The sequence below is a fragment of the Verticillium dahliae genome, genomic scaffold (genome assembly GCF_000150675.1).
Source record: "Verticillium dahliae VdLs.17 supercont1.3 genomic scaffold, whole genome shotgun sequence".
Taxonomy (NCBI): Eukaryota; Fungi; Ascomycota; class Sordariomycetes; order Glomerellales; family Plectosphaerellaceae; genus Verticillium; species Verticillium dahliae.
Window position 1 is genome coordinate 2,151,490 of NW_009276940.1, and position 16,181 is coordinate 2,167,670.

General features: G+C 52.5%; 7 protein-coding genes across 7 annotated transcripts; 3 read left to right on the plus strand and 4 right to left on the minus strand.

The window, feature by feature from the left end:
• Window positions 1–60: 60 nt before the first annotated feature.
• VDAG_02323 (sds23/moc1) lies at window positions 61–1,706 on the plus strand (the record flags this gene model as incomplete). Its single annotated transcript, XM_009658352.1, has 3 exons — window positions 61–438; window positions 525–991; window positions 1,064–1,706. 3 exons carry the CDS (start codon window positions 61–63, stop codon window positions 1,704–1,706), a joined length of 1,488 nt encoding a protein of 495 aa, XP_009656647.1.
• Window positions 1,707–2,117: 411 nt separating this feature from the next.
• VDAG_02324 (uncharacterized protein) lies at window positions 2,118–5,183 on the minus strand. Its single transcript, XM_009658353.1, has 6 exons — window positions 4,862–5,183; window positions 4,119–4,798; window positions 3,943–4,056; window positions 3,690–3,881; window positions 3,215–3,619; window positions 2,118–3,159 (listed from the first exon to the last, which is right to left on the minus strand). The coding sequence occupies exons 1-6, from the start codon at window positions 5,079–5,081 to the stop codon at window positions 2,968–2,970; spliced, it is 1,803 nt and encodes a 600-aa protein (XP_009656648.1). The 5' UTR covers window positions 5,082–5,183; the 3' UTR covers window positions 2,118–2,967.
• Window positions 5,184–6,572: 1,389 nt separating this feature from the next.
• VDAG_02325 (metallo-beta-lactamase domain-containing protein) lies at window positions 6,573–7,794 on the minus strand. The gene has a single exon (XM_009658354.1). The coding sequence runs from the start codon at window positions 7,511–7,513 to the stop codon at window positions 6,650–6,652; it is 864 nt and encodes a 287-aa protein (XP_009656649.1). The 5' UTR covers window positions 7,514–7,794; the 3' UTR covers window positions 6,573–6,649.
• A 1,640-nt stretch (window positions 7,795–9,434) lies between these two features.
• Window positions 9,435–10,760, plus strand: VDAG_02326 (ubiquitin carboxyl-terminal hydrolase; the record flags this gene model as incomplete). Its single annotated transcript, XM_009658355.1, has 3 exons — window positions 9,435–9,965; window positions 10,021–10,219; window positions 10,276–10,760. The coding sequence occupies 3 exons, from the start codon at window positions 9,435–9,437 to the stop codon at window positions 10,410–10,412; spliced, it is 867 nt and encodes a 288-aa protein (XP_009656650.1). The 3' UTR covers window positions 10,413–10,760.
• Window positions 10,591–11,973, minus strand: VDAG_02327 (N(6)-adenine-specific DNA methyltransferase). The gene is made up of 6 exons (XM_009658356.1): window positions 11,855–11,973; window positions 11,627–11,795; window positions 11,416–11,532; window positions 11,234–11,351; window positions 11,068–11,139; window positions 10,591–10,989 (listed from the first exon to the last, which is right to left on the minus strand). The coding sequence occupies exons 1-6, from the start codon at window positions 11,878–11,880 to the stop codon at window positions 10,748–10,750; spliced, it is 744 nt and encodes a 247-aa protein (XP_009656651.1). The 5' UTR covers window positions 11,881–11,973; the 3' UTR covers window positions 10,591–10,747.
• A 527-nt stretch (window positions 11,974–12,500) lies between these two features.
• VDAG_02328 (NADH-ubiquinone oxidoreductase 40 kDa subunit) lies at window positions 12,501–14,234 on the minus strand. The gene is made up of 9 exons (XM_009658357.1): window positions 14,056–14,234; window positions 13,985–13,998; window positions 13,869–13,931; window positions 13,722–13,816; window positions 13,581–13,672; window positions 13,374–13,515; window positions 13,159–13,317; window positions 12,765–13,100; window positions 12,501–12,710 (listed from the first exon to the last, which is right to left on the minus strand). The coding sequence occupies exons 1-9, from the start codon at window positions 14,181–14,183 to the stop codon at window positions 12,612–12,614; spliced, it is 1,128 nt and encodes a 375-aa protein (XP_009656652.1). The 5' UTR covers window positions 14,184–14,234; the 3' UTR covers window positions 12,501–12,611.
• Window positions 14,235–14,614: 380 nt separating this feature from the next.
• On the plus strand, window positions 14,615–16,151 carry VDAG_02329 (26S proteasome regulatory subunit RPN9). Its single transcript, XM_009658358.1, has 3 exons — window positions 14,615–15,102; window positions 15,163–15,398; window positions 15,461–16,151. Exons 1-3 carry the CDS (start codon window positions 14,835–14,837, stop codon window positions 16,103–16,105), a joined length of 1,149 nt encoding a protein of 382 aa, XP_009656653.1. The 5' UTR covers window positions 14,615–14,834; the 3' UTR covers window positions 16,106–16,151.
• The last annotated feature ends 30 nt before the right edge of the window (window positions 16,152–16,181 follow it).

The following is a 16,181-nucleotide window of genomic DNA, read 5'->3' on the forward strand; positions in this document are numbered from 1 at the left end:
GACTGGCGGAGTCTTTACCCCTTTCCACCTGAGAAGGCATCCCAACACCAGAAACGCGCCATGGACCTGCCAGCTTCAGGTTCAGGTGCAGGGGCAGGCACAGGTCCGCTGAAGGACGCTGCGGCAGCCGTTCCCACCGCAATTCAGAGGACACCATCGCAGTCCAGCATTACCAAGGCTTCTTCCCACACCGCGGGTCACCGTTCGAGCTTCGCAGAGAATATGCGAAACGCCCCTGGCTCCCCCCGATCACAACGCCATCCTTCCTTCACCCAAGCCGCTGTGCAGGAGCTCTTGAACCACCCGCCTGCTGCGAACAAGCATTCAAACCCACGATTCGCCGGCCGGGACTGGCGCGACATCTCGGTCAACGAACTGGTGTCACCCGAGGACGTGAAATGGGCTACTCTCGACACGAGCGTCGAGGAGGCCTCAATGGTATAGGACCCCCCCCCCCCCCCCCCCGCAACCCCCTCCCATAACCTCTGATAGCTTGTGAGTGCTGACCGTGATTACTTCATTAGACGCTTGTCAAACATGCTCCTATGAATGCCGTCCTCATCCGCCAAAACGCATCTGCGACAACAGCCATCTCCACATTCGACTACAATGATCTGAATGCCTATCTGTTGGTCGTCGTTGGCCTTGCCAACCCCGACGAAGGTCAGGTCAGTCTGTTCGACGACATTGCCACCAAGGCCCAGGATGGCACTCCCATTACACTTGAAGACATACAACCCATCTGCAGGAAAGAGTCCTTGGTCACGTTACCCTTTGATGAGACATTAGACAAGGCCATTGAGATATTCGGCAGCGGCATCCATAGGGTCCTCGTCTGCGGGCCATCAGGTGATGTTGCTGGCATGCTGAGCCAGCTCAAATTAGTCGAGTTCTTCTGGAATGAGGGCATTAACTTCCCGGCCATCGACCGACTCTACCCTGCCATTCTTCGTGATTTGGCCATTGGAACCCAGCAGATTATTGCTGTAAAGTAAGTGGCCCGGTCAGGGGTCAAGGTTTATCGGTCATTTCTACCATGTGCTCTGCTAATACAATGTGCCAGCTGTGACACGGTTCTAGCCGAAGCTTTGGCTCTCATGAATACGGAGGGCTTGACCAGCGTTGCCGTTATTGACAATGCTCGGAACGTTGTCGGCAACATTTCAACAGCCGATGTCAAACACCTCACCAATGCCGCCAGCGCCCCCCTCCTCAAGCAATCTTGCCTGCACTTCATATCAGTCATACTTAACGAGCGAGGCGTTGAACACGGACGCGACTCGTTCCCAGTCTTCTACGTTAACCCCTACTCAACTTTAGCTCACACTGTCGCAAAGCTCGTCGCAACGCATGCTCATCGCATGTGGGTGGTAGAATCGGCTTCACCTTCGCCATCAGCTCCCGCAACGCCTTTGCTCGGCCCCTCGTCATCTGTCCTGGTGCCTCCCGCGGGTGCGGTACCGCCGTCACCGCTGCCGACGCAACAGCAACACAGCGTGCCGGCCTCTGCGCTGCCGGGGTCGCACCTGTCAGGACGTCTGAGCGGGGTCGTGTCCCTCACGGATATCTTAAACCTCTTTGCCAAGTCATCCGGACTTCACCCATCTGACCCAGGCGAGCAACGCGCAAGGCGTCGCCGCAGCTCAAGCTCTTCCATGCGACCGAGCATCGAGTCGGCAAGGGCCAGCATAGACGCCCGGCGGTAGCCACAACACGCTTTTGAGCGGGCTTGTAGCTCATATTGAAGAGATTCATAACGGCTCACATGCTTTCCTGGGATGCGGGACTGGGCGGATGAGGATATTCATAGAACATTTGCTGCGGGGCTTTTGCGCGCATCATGTACAATTCCACAGTCTCATGGTTCGCGCAGATACTTTGAAATTCAACTACACGGGACTGATAATGGGCAATGGCTGAACGTTGATTTTCTTTTGAGGATTGAAGGCCACAAATCTGACTCTGTTACGCATACAATGTGCTCAGAGAGACAAAAGGGAAGTGTAGTACACACTGCCGTGGTTGACGTAGTCGGTGCACTGTGTGTCCACACTGTGCAATCATCGAGGCTCATTGGGAAAAAAACTCTTTTACCCCATCGACGGACTTCAGCAATTGCAGCGCAAGCTCTTTACACATGTCGCAGCCCCTGGAACGTACATCCTCTGAATTCCTCACATTCGAGTAACTGGCCTTTTCTTTTACCACTCAGCTGCCATGGCCTCCGCAGCAGACGCAGAGTTCAATACCTTCTACCTGCAGCGCACAACCCAGGAGTTCGCGCAGGACCTCGACAAGGCCCGGAAGGCCGACGACTTCAAGTCTGACTCAGTTCAGTTTCTCGTTCATGCGCTGCAGCAGGGCGTAGCTCTCTATTCCGATGTCGACAAGACGCGGGTCGTAAGATCCATGGCGGCCGAGGAGGAGATTAGGGCAGACGATAGAGAGGCTGTTCCTGAAAGTGGCGGTAAGAAGCGAAAAGGCAAGAAGAGCGATGGTCGGTCATGAGTCCTCTACAGATACCAATGCGTCTGGTCTCAGCTCACAACGTCTTGGACGCGATATTTTGTGTTCTCAGACTGAACGATGGCCGTCCATGGCTGCTGCCAATCTTGTCGTATTTGGGTGCAGCGGCAATACGGCTGTGGTGCCTTCATCAGATCTCACTCTTCAATGGCATCACCACGATGTGCCGGCAGCAGCTCTCCAAACATCATGCGTCGATGGAGTCTTCGTGGAGGACAAACCAAAGGGCACATTAGGGTCGCTTGGGCGACCCTCCCTTCGCATCTGGCTGGCTTTGAGACAATAGCCGTCAACCAGCTCATGATTACAACACTCTATTCGATTATGAAAGTAAAGAAGAGGGTATGGATTAGCTATGCAACAACCAGCCAGATCAATTGGAAGGAATACGGTCTATCTGAGGAAAGACGGAACCTCCGCTGCATTTCCTTAAGGTGTCTGTCATACACCCTGTCGCTCGTTAGACGTCCGTGCAGAGGTTTGGGCCCTCCTCTGCTGGCGAACAGCAGCACCCTTAACAGCAAGCACGATGATAACCCACGCCATCAACAAGCCAACAATGCCGGTTACGACGGTATATACAAACATGGCATCCAAATTATAGTGACGTAGCCCCTCGACAGTGTCAGTGCTCTGTACCTTGTTAGCCAAGTACGTGGTTGGAATGGGAACCTTGGTGATTGCATACGCTAGCCATGAAGATGATACCTCCGGTGATGAGGCAGAATGAAGTCACAAGCTCCGTCGGTGGCCTCGACGGCAGGATCGATCTCGGCGGTTTGAGATACACCAAGACATAGGTAAAGCCACGGGCTATGGAGGCACCGGTAAGAAGATTGCCCCATTGCTTGTGCATCATAGTTGAATCCATGGTGCTCTGGTGATGCGAGCTCATGGTCGTGCCCAGCAGCAGAATGACAAGGGCGGGGACGGGATTAATCGAAAAGTCATAATGCTTCGGCGGCTCGGCAGCATTCTGTTTCTCTGTCCTTTCTCCGTCCATCCGTGTTGCCTCGTGGGCAGGAAAAGCAACCTCTGTGCCTGTTGTATACAAGAGATCTCTCGCACGAGTCGATTCAACAAGCACACCGAGCTACTAGGTTGTCAGCAGCGCACCAAGAGAAGTGACTTCGGGGCACGGAGCGGCTGGGATCATGACTTACAAGGCCTCCACCGATAAATAGAATCGTGATGGAAACATGTTCTAGGTCTCGCGGTGTCCAAGTCTTGTCCGTGCTACTAAGGTGCTCTAGAAAGACATTTGTTGCTCCATAGGAGAATATCAGAGCGCTCTCCACAAGTTCGGCAGAGGGATACCACTTGTCTTGTGATCCTCCAGCGCGGGCGTTCCATGCCTGTATGGCGCCGAGGTCAGTCTCTCATGTTCTTTATCTATCATTTTTGGTTATAACTTACCCAGCCGAGTTTGCCAAAACTGCCGGACCAACGTCCCAAGGTGAAGATTCCAAGCCAGAAGAATACGCCGCCCTTGATCCAGTGAGCCATGCCACCGTATATTGCTCGACCTTCCTGCAGAAATTAGTTCTGGTTCTTGTCCCTAGCTTCAGACTTGTCCAAGAGGCACCACTTACAAAGAGACGCCCGTAGGCCGCTGCACCCGAAGTCAGTCCGATGAACCCCAGGATTAAGATGGTTCTGTCCAGAACATCGTAAATCACCAAACAGCATTTCCAGGCCCGTGATAACAGCGAATCCAATATCAATCGAAACCAGCGTGGGGAGCTCCGACTTGCGTCCCATAAGAATCGCATCGGGCGTCGATTTGCAGAGTCATATTCTCCTTCACTTTCGTCCTCATGCCCTTGGTCTGAAAAAGGCAGTGATACCGGAGGCAATATGGCAGCGTCAGACCGGCCACTCAGTGAGTCAATGTCGGGCTCCGTGCCTTGGCCACTGTCGTGTGATAAGCGGCAACCTCGTGAACATTGGAGCCCATAATGCTGGCAGTTGTCCCCCACGGACTCGATAAACTCAGAAGTCACGGCCTGATATACTGTATCGGAGCTTGCTTCGCGAGTGTGTAGGCGAACCCTGAAGTACCGCGTGGTGCGGCCAAAAAGCCCGATGCAAACCTGCGCCAGAGCGATCCAGGTGAACACCCAGCCGGCCTTGTGATGGGCGTTGTTGGGGTACAAGTCCGGTGTCGCAGCATTATAGATGGCGCCAACCAAAACGCCCAGCGCGTTGAAGGCCAGGAATACGGATTGCGAAGCAAGCGTATATCTCGAACGGGCAAGAGATAGCATCACGGCTGTATGCTATATCAGACGCATACTTATCTAGTAAGACATGGCTTGGAAGAAGAATTACCTACCAAGGGGAAGCACGAGCACCCATGCTACCACCATTAGCGTGATATGCGCATACATGGCTGCAGCGTGGTCTGCCAGGTCGAAATAACTTGGAGGCAACGCCTCAGTATGTGAGCCACCATCGCTCATCGTGGCAGCGTCATGGCCGTTGTCGTGAGATAGAACCGGTGTGATGATATTTGACAGGATGAGAATGATGAGGGGAGGTGTAGCGCTCGACATGATGTGTGTTGAAGACTTGGGCAGCACACACGGGCGAAACAAACACCTCAGCGACCACTTGGATCTTTCAACAAGGCAATCCAAATTGACAATTCCATACGCAAAAGAAAAAAGCGAGGCCGACCACTGTATATGATGGGAGGAAACCTCATATAGTGCCCGCATCCGGTCGAGATATCGGACAATAGCTGCATCAATGAGGAGCCCGTCGTTGGTGTCAGGAGCTCATGAGGCCGAACCTACCCTGTGCAGCCCACTGACTTCGTGGGTCTGTGACTTGATGCCCGAAGCAAGACGACGTCACGCGCGGCGTCACGTCGGAAAGTCGGCTTGAGCGGTCAAGAGATGAGCAATGTGAACCATTCGGGCAGATGCCTTGACATGCAGTTTGTCAGGTCACAGGCCCGCCTGGCTAATCACAGTGAAAGGGTATGGCATCAGCGACTGCAAACCAACAGGCTGCTTCCGAGGGTTCCGGCGATACTCATAATGACGAGAAACTGGTGTTCACAAGATCAAGGTTTCCAACAACCAGTAACGAGTCTCGTCCTGTTTGACTACGCACTACAGGCCAAGCATACGATATGTGACAGGCATGCTTATGGAGAGACGAAACATGGGCAACATAGGTGCCGAAGACTGGCAACCGCTCGGCAGAATTGTCTTTGCAGTGGCCGACTGCCAGGATACCTCCATTCGGACCATGTGCCAGTCCATGGAACCTAACGCAGTGAGGTGGACGATGATGGGTGGGGGCATGTGGGCGGGAGCATAGGGCTGGTTCACTGTGAAGAGAATAATGGTGGGTTAGGTGTCACGACAAAAATGATCTCCTGGAGCAGGCCAGACGTCGGTGGGGCTGACTTAGGTAGTGTGAGGACAGAGAATGGATATCTGCAATAGTCCTCGACAGAGTACCACACTAATTACCAAGGCACCCAATGTAGGTCAAGCGTTATCCCCCCCCCCCCCCCCCCCCCAAAAAAAAGGGAACGTTCCGTCGTCGTCGACCTACGCCTGTGTTCACTCTCGAGTTTCGGCATGCTTACAATTGTCTCATAGCCTTGATGCCACCGAGGGTTGCCAATTGGCTGGTGTCTCGTCATGATATTCAGACGAGCTACCCTCACTGCCAAGACGGGCTGATGTACGCGTGAGCATAGGCGGGTTGTCAGCCCCTCCCGAACGCGAATAACACCCAATGACACACGTCTGTGGCGATGTCTACTATCATGGAAACCCCGAGCAATCCGACAAGGACAACAGTTACAGTACAAACGCTCAGATGTTCGGGAACAATATACAGTCCGATGATGCAGTGTAAGACATCGGAGCTGTCCAAGCCAGGTAGCACCGGATGCACCGGGAGGTCCCGAAGCCGAGTGCGACTAGGAGATGTCCATGTGAACGTGTGTAGGGAGTGGCGTGCTGTGAACGTATCCACGAGCAGAAATGATCCCCTCTAACATGAAGAGCATGTATGAGGGCCTTACTGATAATCTGGCATGTCAATTCAACTGTTGATACACTGCGTTTTTTCTTGTTCCCTGCAGAGGCACGACAGCTGTTCACAGCGACGACTTATCTTTCGTGATCCACCTCTCGGCGTCTGGCGTCTGTGCTACTTGACCCTCTGCTTCCAGTTTGCGCAAGATTTGTAACACCCCACCACTTGCCGGAACATGCAGTGCTTCGGGGACGTCCCTGTATATGACCTTGACAAGCTCCATGACGGTCCAGTCATCCGATTGACTGCCGACACCAGCCCGCTCATGAGAGGTCCGTAGCATTCGTAAAACTTGGTTCTCCCGTTCCTGGCGATGGCGGATGTACTCGACAATCTTGGCCGGTCCGTCGGAGACAACAGGTCCATGTCCGGGATAAGCTCTCCCCTTGAACATGTAACGCATACGTTCGAGACTGTCAACATAGACACCCAGGTCCTCAAAAACGGCTGTGCCGTGGCCCAGTACGTTATCTGCCGTGAACATGGCGTCCTCCTCGTGGAAGACAAAGGCCACATGGTCAGTAGTATGACCTGGGGAGTGCACCGCTGTTAAGCTGGCCCCCGAAACACCGAAGGTCTGGCCGTCGGCGATATTTCGTTGCCCATCTTCAGGCTCATTCTTATAGACTTGAGCCTCCGGGCAGATGTTCAAGATGTCGGCTATGCCTCCGGTGTGGTCATGATGCCAGTGACTGATAAGCACAGTTTCGATAGACGCCTTCTCTTCCTCAAGTGCAGACCTGACTGTTTCGGCCCAAGCGGGCTTGCCCTCGCCCGTGTCGATCAGAATGCGGCGCCTTCCAGTGCCCAGGAGATAAGTGTTGGTGCCCTGGAGGGTGAATTTGCCTGGATTCCCGCCAAGAATGCGGATGCATGCCGGACTCAGCCGTTCGATCGCAGGCAGTGCGGCCAACTGAGTTGCCATGCCTTTGACGGTATGGTTGTGATGGACAAAAAGACAACGTGAAATTGCGCGAAGACCTGGTTTCCTGCTCAATAGCGCCTTCGTCATGGAATGGATCGTGTTGTCAAGGGCCTAGTTGCTTCGCGACGCCCAGATAGATCATGTTTGGCAAAAAGGTGAGGGGCGAACAGCTTCATTGTAGGTAGGAGACATAACCAGGGTTGGAAGGCGATGCCGAGGTAAATCCACTGCGCTGTTCCCTGTACCAACACGTACTGTCTCGATCGGGGTGTTACAGAGGCGTCAAGTCGCCTTGGGAAAGGTGCCACCTGTATTGGGTACCTGGCTTGCTCCTGGATACCTGGGTGCCTACAAACAGGAAGGCCGCCTGGCTGACTCAGCGCCGCCAGAGCGCGCTCTGAACTGGCTAAGAGTCGATTGTTATCTTATCTGCAAGATCAAGTCAGCGAACCTTGGACCCTGGCAATCCCCTACGCCATCCGGCTCGGCCATACATCGTGGGAATCACTGGAGTCAAGGTGCCCTCAGTCTGAATACCTACGCGGGCTCCTTGCATCATACCGTCTGGGTCTGATCACAGCCGAGCGAGACTTACACAAGAGGTCGTATGAACACCCGGAAGACCAGCGTTCATTTTCCCACTCTCTATTCTGATCCTCACTGGTCCTACCTCTTTTCCTGCTGCCCGCGGTCGCTCTCTCGTCCCGAGTCCATTGGCTGGGTGAGTTATTGTTTCGTTGGTCAATATCGAGTCTTCGGGGCTGTTACTGCAGCTTCTTGAATAGCGCTGATGTGAATGGTTCTTTTAGAGTCCTGCTCCTTCGACGACACGTCTCCCTTCTCACGACCAGCCTCCTTGACCAGTACGAACGACCGGCCAACTGCCTGCTATCGCCAAATTAGAGGGTCGAGAAGTTGAGAAGAGAACACCTTCACAATAGCTCGCTGACACAAAAAATACCCAATCCTTTTCTCACTTCTTCTCCGACAACAAGGTCATCGCCAAAACGACGTCCTATTATGTCTGCCCAGCCAAATACTCCTCTGTCTCCTAAGACAGCCAGGGTCAAGTCGCCAGCCCCTGGGATGCCCATCTTTGGTTGCGGTTAGTTCAGCCCCTTTTTACCAGCAAATTGGAATGCAAACGTGATAGCTGCAGGAAGAGATCCCTGACCGGCCATAGAACACGTCCAGATGCTGCTGTCCCAGTCACAGGACACAACGAATCAGTCTGTTCACCACTACAAGATGATCCTCCGTAATATCTTTGAACAAACCCCACTGGTTCCACAGACGTCCAAGAACAATGATGGTCAACCTGTAACGTCGCTCACGGCCAACTACCTATGCTTGCAATGTTCGAGTATTGTGTCGGAGGAAGAGCGTCTCAAACACGGAAACAAAAAGCAGCATCGCTTTTGTAAGTTAGCCTCCAACACGCGCCCAGTTTTGCGCACCAAAATAATCTCCGCAGCTGACACGTCACAAGATGTTGACTCCAGAAGCGGGACTCTTTACTGTCAGATTTGTGATGACTTGGTCTGGGATCCCACTTTGGAAGACCTGAGAGTTAGAAAAATGGGCACTGGCACGTTCTCTAGTAAGCTTCATATTCAATACTTTTCAACAGAACATGTGCCGCGTACAAAGGGCTAATGCAGCGCTTTTACCAGATCGCAAGAGGAAACACGACGAGCTGTTCGCGGAAAGCCTAAAGGACAACCCTCTCTACATCAGCACAAACACCACAACCGCCTCATGTAAGGCAAACGGCCTTCGTGGAATTTACAATGCTGGTGCTACATGCTATCAGAACGTCGTGTTGCAGAGCTTCCTTCACAACCCTCTGCTTCGAAACTTCTATCTGAGCGATGGCCATCAAAGCACTGATTGTAGCTTGAGCAATTGCCTCAGTTGCGCCATGGACGACATGTTTCAGGATTTTTACGCCGTGGAGAACACGAACGGCTTTACGGCTGCTAGTATTTTGTCCGGCTTTTGGATATCTGAGAAGAAAGCGTTCGAAAATCTGGTCACCACCAAGGAGCAGGATGCTCACGAATTCTTCCAGTTTCTTGCAGAAGAACTCCACGAACGCAATGGTGACGGCAAGCCACCCGAGATTGGGAGCGAGCATAGTTGCAACTGTATCATCCATCAAACTTTCTACGGCAAGCTTCAGAGCACCACGACTTGTCAGAATTGTGGCGGGGTCACTAATGCTGTACAATCCTTTCTCGACCTCAGCTTGGGTCTCGACAACCTTGCGCAGCGAAGAGCTAGAAAGACGGGGCAGAAGCAACCTAGTCTTACCCTTCAAGAGTGTCTCGACGAGGAGTACGTGAAATCAGACAAGTGCGAGTATCGCTGCCACAATTGTGACTCCACACAACAGGCAAGGCGAAACACGAGCATCAAACGGCTTCCCAATGTGCTCGCCATCCAGCTCAAGGTATGTAGGACACAAGTAAGGAATATCTGCGCTTATCACTAATGACGCGCTGTAGCGATTCGAGTTCAAGCAAGGACGCCACGATAGGGCTCCGTCCAAAATTGACACGACAGTCAATTTTCCCTTGCAACTGAACATGCTCCCCTATACCAACAGAGCCAAGGGAAGTGATACGAAAGAATCCTTTGAGCTGGCAAGGTCATGCACGTATGATCTCCTTAGCGTTGTTGTTCACGTTGGCGAAATAGATACGGGTGAGTTGTCAAATGTTTGATGAAGTTATGAAAATGTGACTGATGAAAACATTTAGGTCACTATGTTTCTTATTGCCGAGTTGCCGATCAGTGGTTCAAATTCAATGACCACAAGGTTGAGATGGCCTCAAAGTCTGACGTCCTCAGTGCACAACCATACTTGCTGTTCTACATCATCAGATCCCTTTCCTGAGCCTAAAGCTCGTATCTTCTGCACGGCCACTCCGAATTCTTTGGGTACAGCCCATGAGGGCAAGGACTTTAGACGCTTTGCATATCACCGATGGCTGCGCGATAGAGCAGGCACGAGAGAACTACTACAGTCGGCATTTCACGGCGTTGGACAGGGCACACAACATTGCATACCAGGGTACAGGCCATCTGTTTGTATTGGAGTTTGGAGGACAGGCGGTAATCCTTATTGTACGTGAAACAGTGGCATTTGTGGGAAGATCTTCACAGTCTGTTCTCCAAATCATGTGCAGTCTCATGCACATACCGAATCACACATGGATGCATGCCACGGCATCACTGTTCTTGCCCACCTTCAGCCATTTGCTGCCACGTCCACAACCGACACTCGTAGCTGGCATAACAGCAGAACTCGTTGCTGAGCCCTCGCGCGTGTTTTGGTTCGAATGTTGTCAGTTTCACTCCGAACGACCTATACACCTTGGCGATGAGGTCTCGCATACGTTCGCCGGTGGAAACAATCACGCGACCCGTAGTTGTGACTCGAGGGCTAGCCAGCCATCGGACCGTCATAGCAGCTGCGAACACAATCAGCGAAACTTGCGTAACTATTTCAGGAGTTTCCGTCTCTATATCTTGAAAGGGTACGACTATACCTTTGGTCTGGCAGTCTTCGTTCAAGAATGGCGGATCGCAGACGATGCGAGTAACCGCTCCTTTGAGCTCGGCTTCCGAATGTTAGTGCTCTGGTGTCGTTCGCGTCAAGCCAAACAAGAAGCCCGAGGGCAAGCAGCTTCTTGTGGAAGATGGAATTGTTCCTACCTGGCAGTTTGAAAGGGTGAGCAAAGTCATACCATATGAACTCTGGGAACATCCTGAAGCGGTCGTCATGCTCTAACAGTATAATCTTAGGCTTTGGCTGTTCCGGACCATACTGGCCCTGTGGTCACAATAGTCAGATGCTTCGTCGACAACAATTATGACATGCTGCACATGTGACTTGCCAAGAGGTTCCTCAACGCGATAAAGACGCTGGGAGCTGAGACGACGGCAACTGTATCCGCCTCGTCGGCGTCACGAAGAAGCTCACCAGCATAAGCCAGTGCTGTTTCGTCCGAATACTGTAGGCCTCATCGGTTAGCCATCTCCCAAGGCTGGTTTCTTGAGCCGTGTAGCAGAATGTTGCGTAGCGACATTCCGTCAACTTTCACATACCCAGAATTGCGATTTGTTCCAGTCCTCTTCGAAAACAGACATGGAAAGTGGCACATTCCTCGCCGCATTTTCTTCAGCCTTTGCATTCAGCTCCTCAAAGCGCTTTTGATGCGCATCCTTTTCGGCGTTGAACTCTGCAAGCGCAGCAAGTGCGTGAGACGAAAGGGCACTGTGGGACGAATTTCAGTTCCTGACAGGATTTTGCCTAGAATTCGCAATACGACATACAGGGGCTCGTCGTCCGAATCATCCATTTTGCCGCTGTGTGTACTTGGGTAGACGAGGTGAGACGTCAGAGCAGGCTGCAGGCTCTTAATTCATTCACTTTGGTGTTGTTGCTTCCTGTCTGAAAGATGAACTTGCCTAAGTGGAGAAAATCAGTGGCCGAACTTACATAAGACAAGAACGTGGGATTTGTGAAGCCTGAAAGCTAGAACCCAGTGCACCTGCGACTCTTGCATTTCGAGGCAAAGAATGCGCATTATATTCCTTTCAAAATTCACAAACAACTCTTTCCACCAAGTCTTGTCACCTCAAATTGAATCAAGGGGATACAATCCGTCCTACTCCATATGGCAAGATCATTACTCGGGGACGCTTGCGAGCTGATTGACAGGTTTACCAAATCCTCGTCTCGCGGAAGTCACACGGTCACACTTATATTCACGATGATGCTGTGTTTCTGTTGTTCCTTTGGTCCGCTCTGTCTTCCATCCCCCAGCGCGTTCAGACGTCCGCGGGCAGACACGATTTTAATCAGCAGCCACTGTCCCTGCCGAGACCGGCAGTCTCATAACCCGCGCATTGTCGCGCGCGAACGATCATCTTGCCATGAATCAAGCGATATCCTCTCTTCCATTGAGGTAAGTTGACTAAGAATAAGAGACTTGTTTGTGAAGCGACACCTACTCTAAACCGAGTGATTATTTACAACCAGACACCCATTACACAACCCTTCCAACAAGGGCGCAAATGGAATCGCATCTCACAACTCATCGCCAACATGCAGATACTTTCGCTCCTCCCTCTTCTCCTTTTCAGTCGCAGGCGGCAAATCGTAGAAATTACCGCTACGAAACCCTTGCTACAATAGAGGTTAGCCACTGTATCAAAGACTGGTGCATCGTGATATACTGACCAGGTAGTGATATGTGAACTTGCTGATATCACCGGGCTCGATGCCGAGGTCCTTAAATGTCTTGGCCGTCTCATCAATTTCCTGATCGATGAACTCGCGCTCGATCTCGTCAGCAGACAATGTAGGCCACCATAGGGCCTTATTAAGAAGGCCGGCGATCGGCTTCAGAAGGCTTTTAGGGACGTTGATGTGGCGGCGGTGTTTGAAAATCTCCCGATCGACCATCTCCGCAATCTCAGACATGGCATACGTCTTGGGTCCGTGGAGCTCGAAAGTCTGTCCTGCAGTGTTGTCATCGTAGAGCATAAGCTCAAGAGCATGACCAACGTCGATAGACTAAGCGAGTTAAATACACTGCAGAATCTGGATGGGCAGATAGGCAGGTGGAACCTACGTGAACAGGAGCAAAGCGCTCGCGCATGTTGTTCGCCGTAAGAAGATTCAGAACGGAAGCAAGCTTCAAAAGAAGGTTGTCCTCGAAGCCGAACAGAGGAGCAGGCCGAACGATGGTGGTTTCGGGGTAAATGCTGCGTGCAATTTGCTCACCCTGGGCCTGTTGCATACCATATCAGTACCCGTACAGCTGTCTCCGATACATATCCAACGAACCTTGGTGCGGTAGAATTCGGAAGGCGAGTCAAGATTCGCGCTGTGACTAGAGACATGGATGTAACGGTCGACGTCGTACTTGGCCACGGCATCGACTATTCGCTTGGTACCCTCGATATGGACATCCTCTAGAGAGAAGTTTCTGTGCGAATCGTCAGCCAACAAGGCACGAGACGTGAACAAGGACAGGTGGGTGGTTGGTTGTACTTGGTGGGATAGTTTCGGCCGACCAGGTCGTAGACAACGTCTGAGTGCCTGACGCTCTGCTCAATTGATTCGGTGTTACGCAGATCGTATTCCTGCCAAAGGTCAGTCAGGTTATGCATTGGTATCGCAAGGGAAACATACAACAAAGACGATACGGCCAAGGTCACCGGTAACCTTGAGATGGCGTTTGGCCATTTCCTCGCGGAATGGCACAACGACGGTGCATCCCTGGCGAGCTGGAAAGCTGTCAGATCGAAGAATGGGTTGACATAGGGCGTGCGATCCTACCCAATCTGTTCACGATGTAGCGTCCTAGCTGGCCCGTTGCACCAAAAACGGTGGCTGTGTGGCCTGGAAAATCGTTAGAATGGCATCGTGCGCCTGTCAACAGATCGAGGACGTACCGCCGAGGGAGGATCTATACGAAGGAATCAGCAAAGCCCTCCCCAGCATTCAATTGACCTCGATGACTGACCTTCCGCCCTGGGTGCGTAGAATGGGTTTGCCAGTCCGGGTGATTGCAATATCGGAAATCGGCTGCCTTCGCAACAGGTTCTGAGCAACCTTAGGGGTCGACCGCACGGCGGTCTGAAGAGGAGCCATTTTCGAGTCCAGGCGAGGGCCAGACAGGGCAATTCGGTCCCAATTGATGGTGGCAATGCTGAGGTTCAGTCACAAAGCTCGCGGGACGATGCGCGCACTTCGGGTCATGAACCACGGGCTCGTTGATGAGCACGAACCAATGAACGGTCACGTGTTGGTAAAGGCTGAGAATGGTTGCTGACTCAGCCGTCACCATGGCCGGGACAGTGCTTCTCACAGAGACACCTGGTAAGACCCCACTAGCTACCTAGTCGGAGCTCTGCCAGGGAGGTACCTTCGACGTACCTTAGGTACCTAAGGTAGGAGGTACCTGCCTATCAACCAAGGCCTCACGTCAGGTACGACCAGGCTCCCGGCAGCCGCGTTGACAAGGTACCTGCGCCTAGGAGCGCACCTGGCTCCAGTACACACTTACCTACCTACCTTCTCTTACCTTCCTGGACAATCGCATCCACTGCCCAAGACTGCATCTCTGGCACACACTTCACAGTTATCGCCGGATTCTGGTCCATTCTTTGCAAACTGCACTTACTCGAGAAGACGTCTCCTCGCCGTAAGATCACCCACTCTGAACTCGCCATCCGATCACCGTCTTCCAGGAGCGAACTTATCCCTGACAAGACGAGAGCTTGCAGCTCTAGCCTAGCCAATATGAGTGCCGACACCATCTCCGATTTTCTGGCCGAGCAGCGCGACAAGGCTCCCGAAGAGCTTCAGCATAACATAATTCAGTTTGAAGATTACTGGGAACGCAAGCTTTGGCACCAGTTGACGGACTCACTGGGCGAGTTCTTCGCGCATCCTGGCAGCGCGCCTCAACGACTCGACTTCTACAAAGTATTCATTCTCAAGTTTGCCGACAAGATCAACCAGTTGAAGCTCGTGGACCTTGCTCTCAAGGCTGCCGACGAATGCGATGGTATGTTGCATGACTTGTCGGAAGCAAGCTGCAGAGTGATGCTGACAAATGATGGACTAGATGACGACGAGAAGCTTGCCTTCTTGCAAGGCGTTGCAACCAAAGTAGATCGTCCCAACTCACAAGATGCCTTTGTTTATGCATCTGTGGCTGTAGCGCGGGTTAAGCTCGATCTCGAGGATCTTGATGGCGCCCGAAAGGACCTCGACGCAGCGGAAAGGATACTCGATACCTTTGATTCGGTCGAGACTGTTATCCATGCCGCCTTTTACGATGCCAACGCCAGTTACTACCAGGTAAGAGATGGTCTATCCATGACTTCAAGCGACTGGTTGACTAATACGTCGTTCACCACCAGCGCAAATTGGACTTTGCCGCCTACTACCGCAACGCCCTCCGCTACTTGGCCTGCATTGACATCAGCTCGCTATCCGCCAACGAACGACATGGCCGCGCTCACCATCTGAGCATTGCCGCCCTCCTATCTGACAGTATTTATAACTTTGGCGAACTTCTGCTGCATCCAATTCTCGATGCTCTTAAGGACAGCAAGAAGAATGCTTGGCTGCGAGACCTTCTTTTCGCCTTCAACCGGGGCGACCTCGCCGCGTTTGACGTGCTCTACGGCAACATCACCTCCACACCTCTTCTCAATGAGCATGCGGACCACCTCCGCCAAAAGATTTATCTTGCTTCGTTGACGGAGACCATATTCCGCCGGCCACCGCACGACCGTGCCATGACGTTTGCCGACATAGCTAGCGAGACCAAGGTGCGCCCGGACGAAATCGAGCACCTTATCATGAAGGCGCTCAGCCTAGGCCTTCTCCGGGGCACAATTGACCAGGTGGACGGGATGGCCCACATTACCTGGGTGCAGCCGAAGGTGCTGGACCTGAAGCAGATTGGCAACATGCGAGACCGTCTGCTGGAATGGGACTCGAGCGTCAATCAACTGGGCAACTGGATCGAGGCAGCCGGAGGTGATGTGTGGGCTGCGTAGTGTTCGGTGAGAGCAGGAAGCAGGTAGAAATGATGCCATGGAACGTAACAGCAGGATGCATACGTGACTGTTGTAA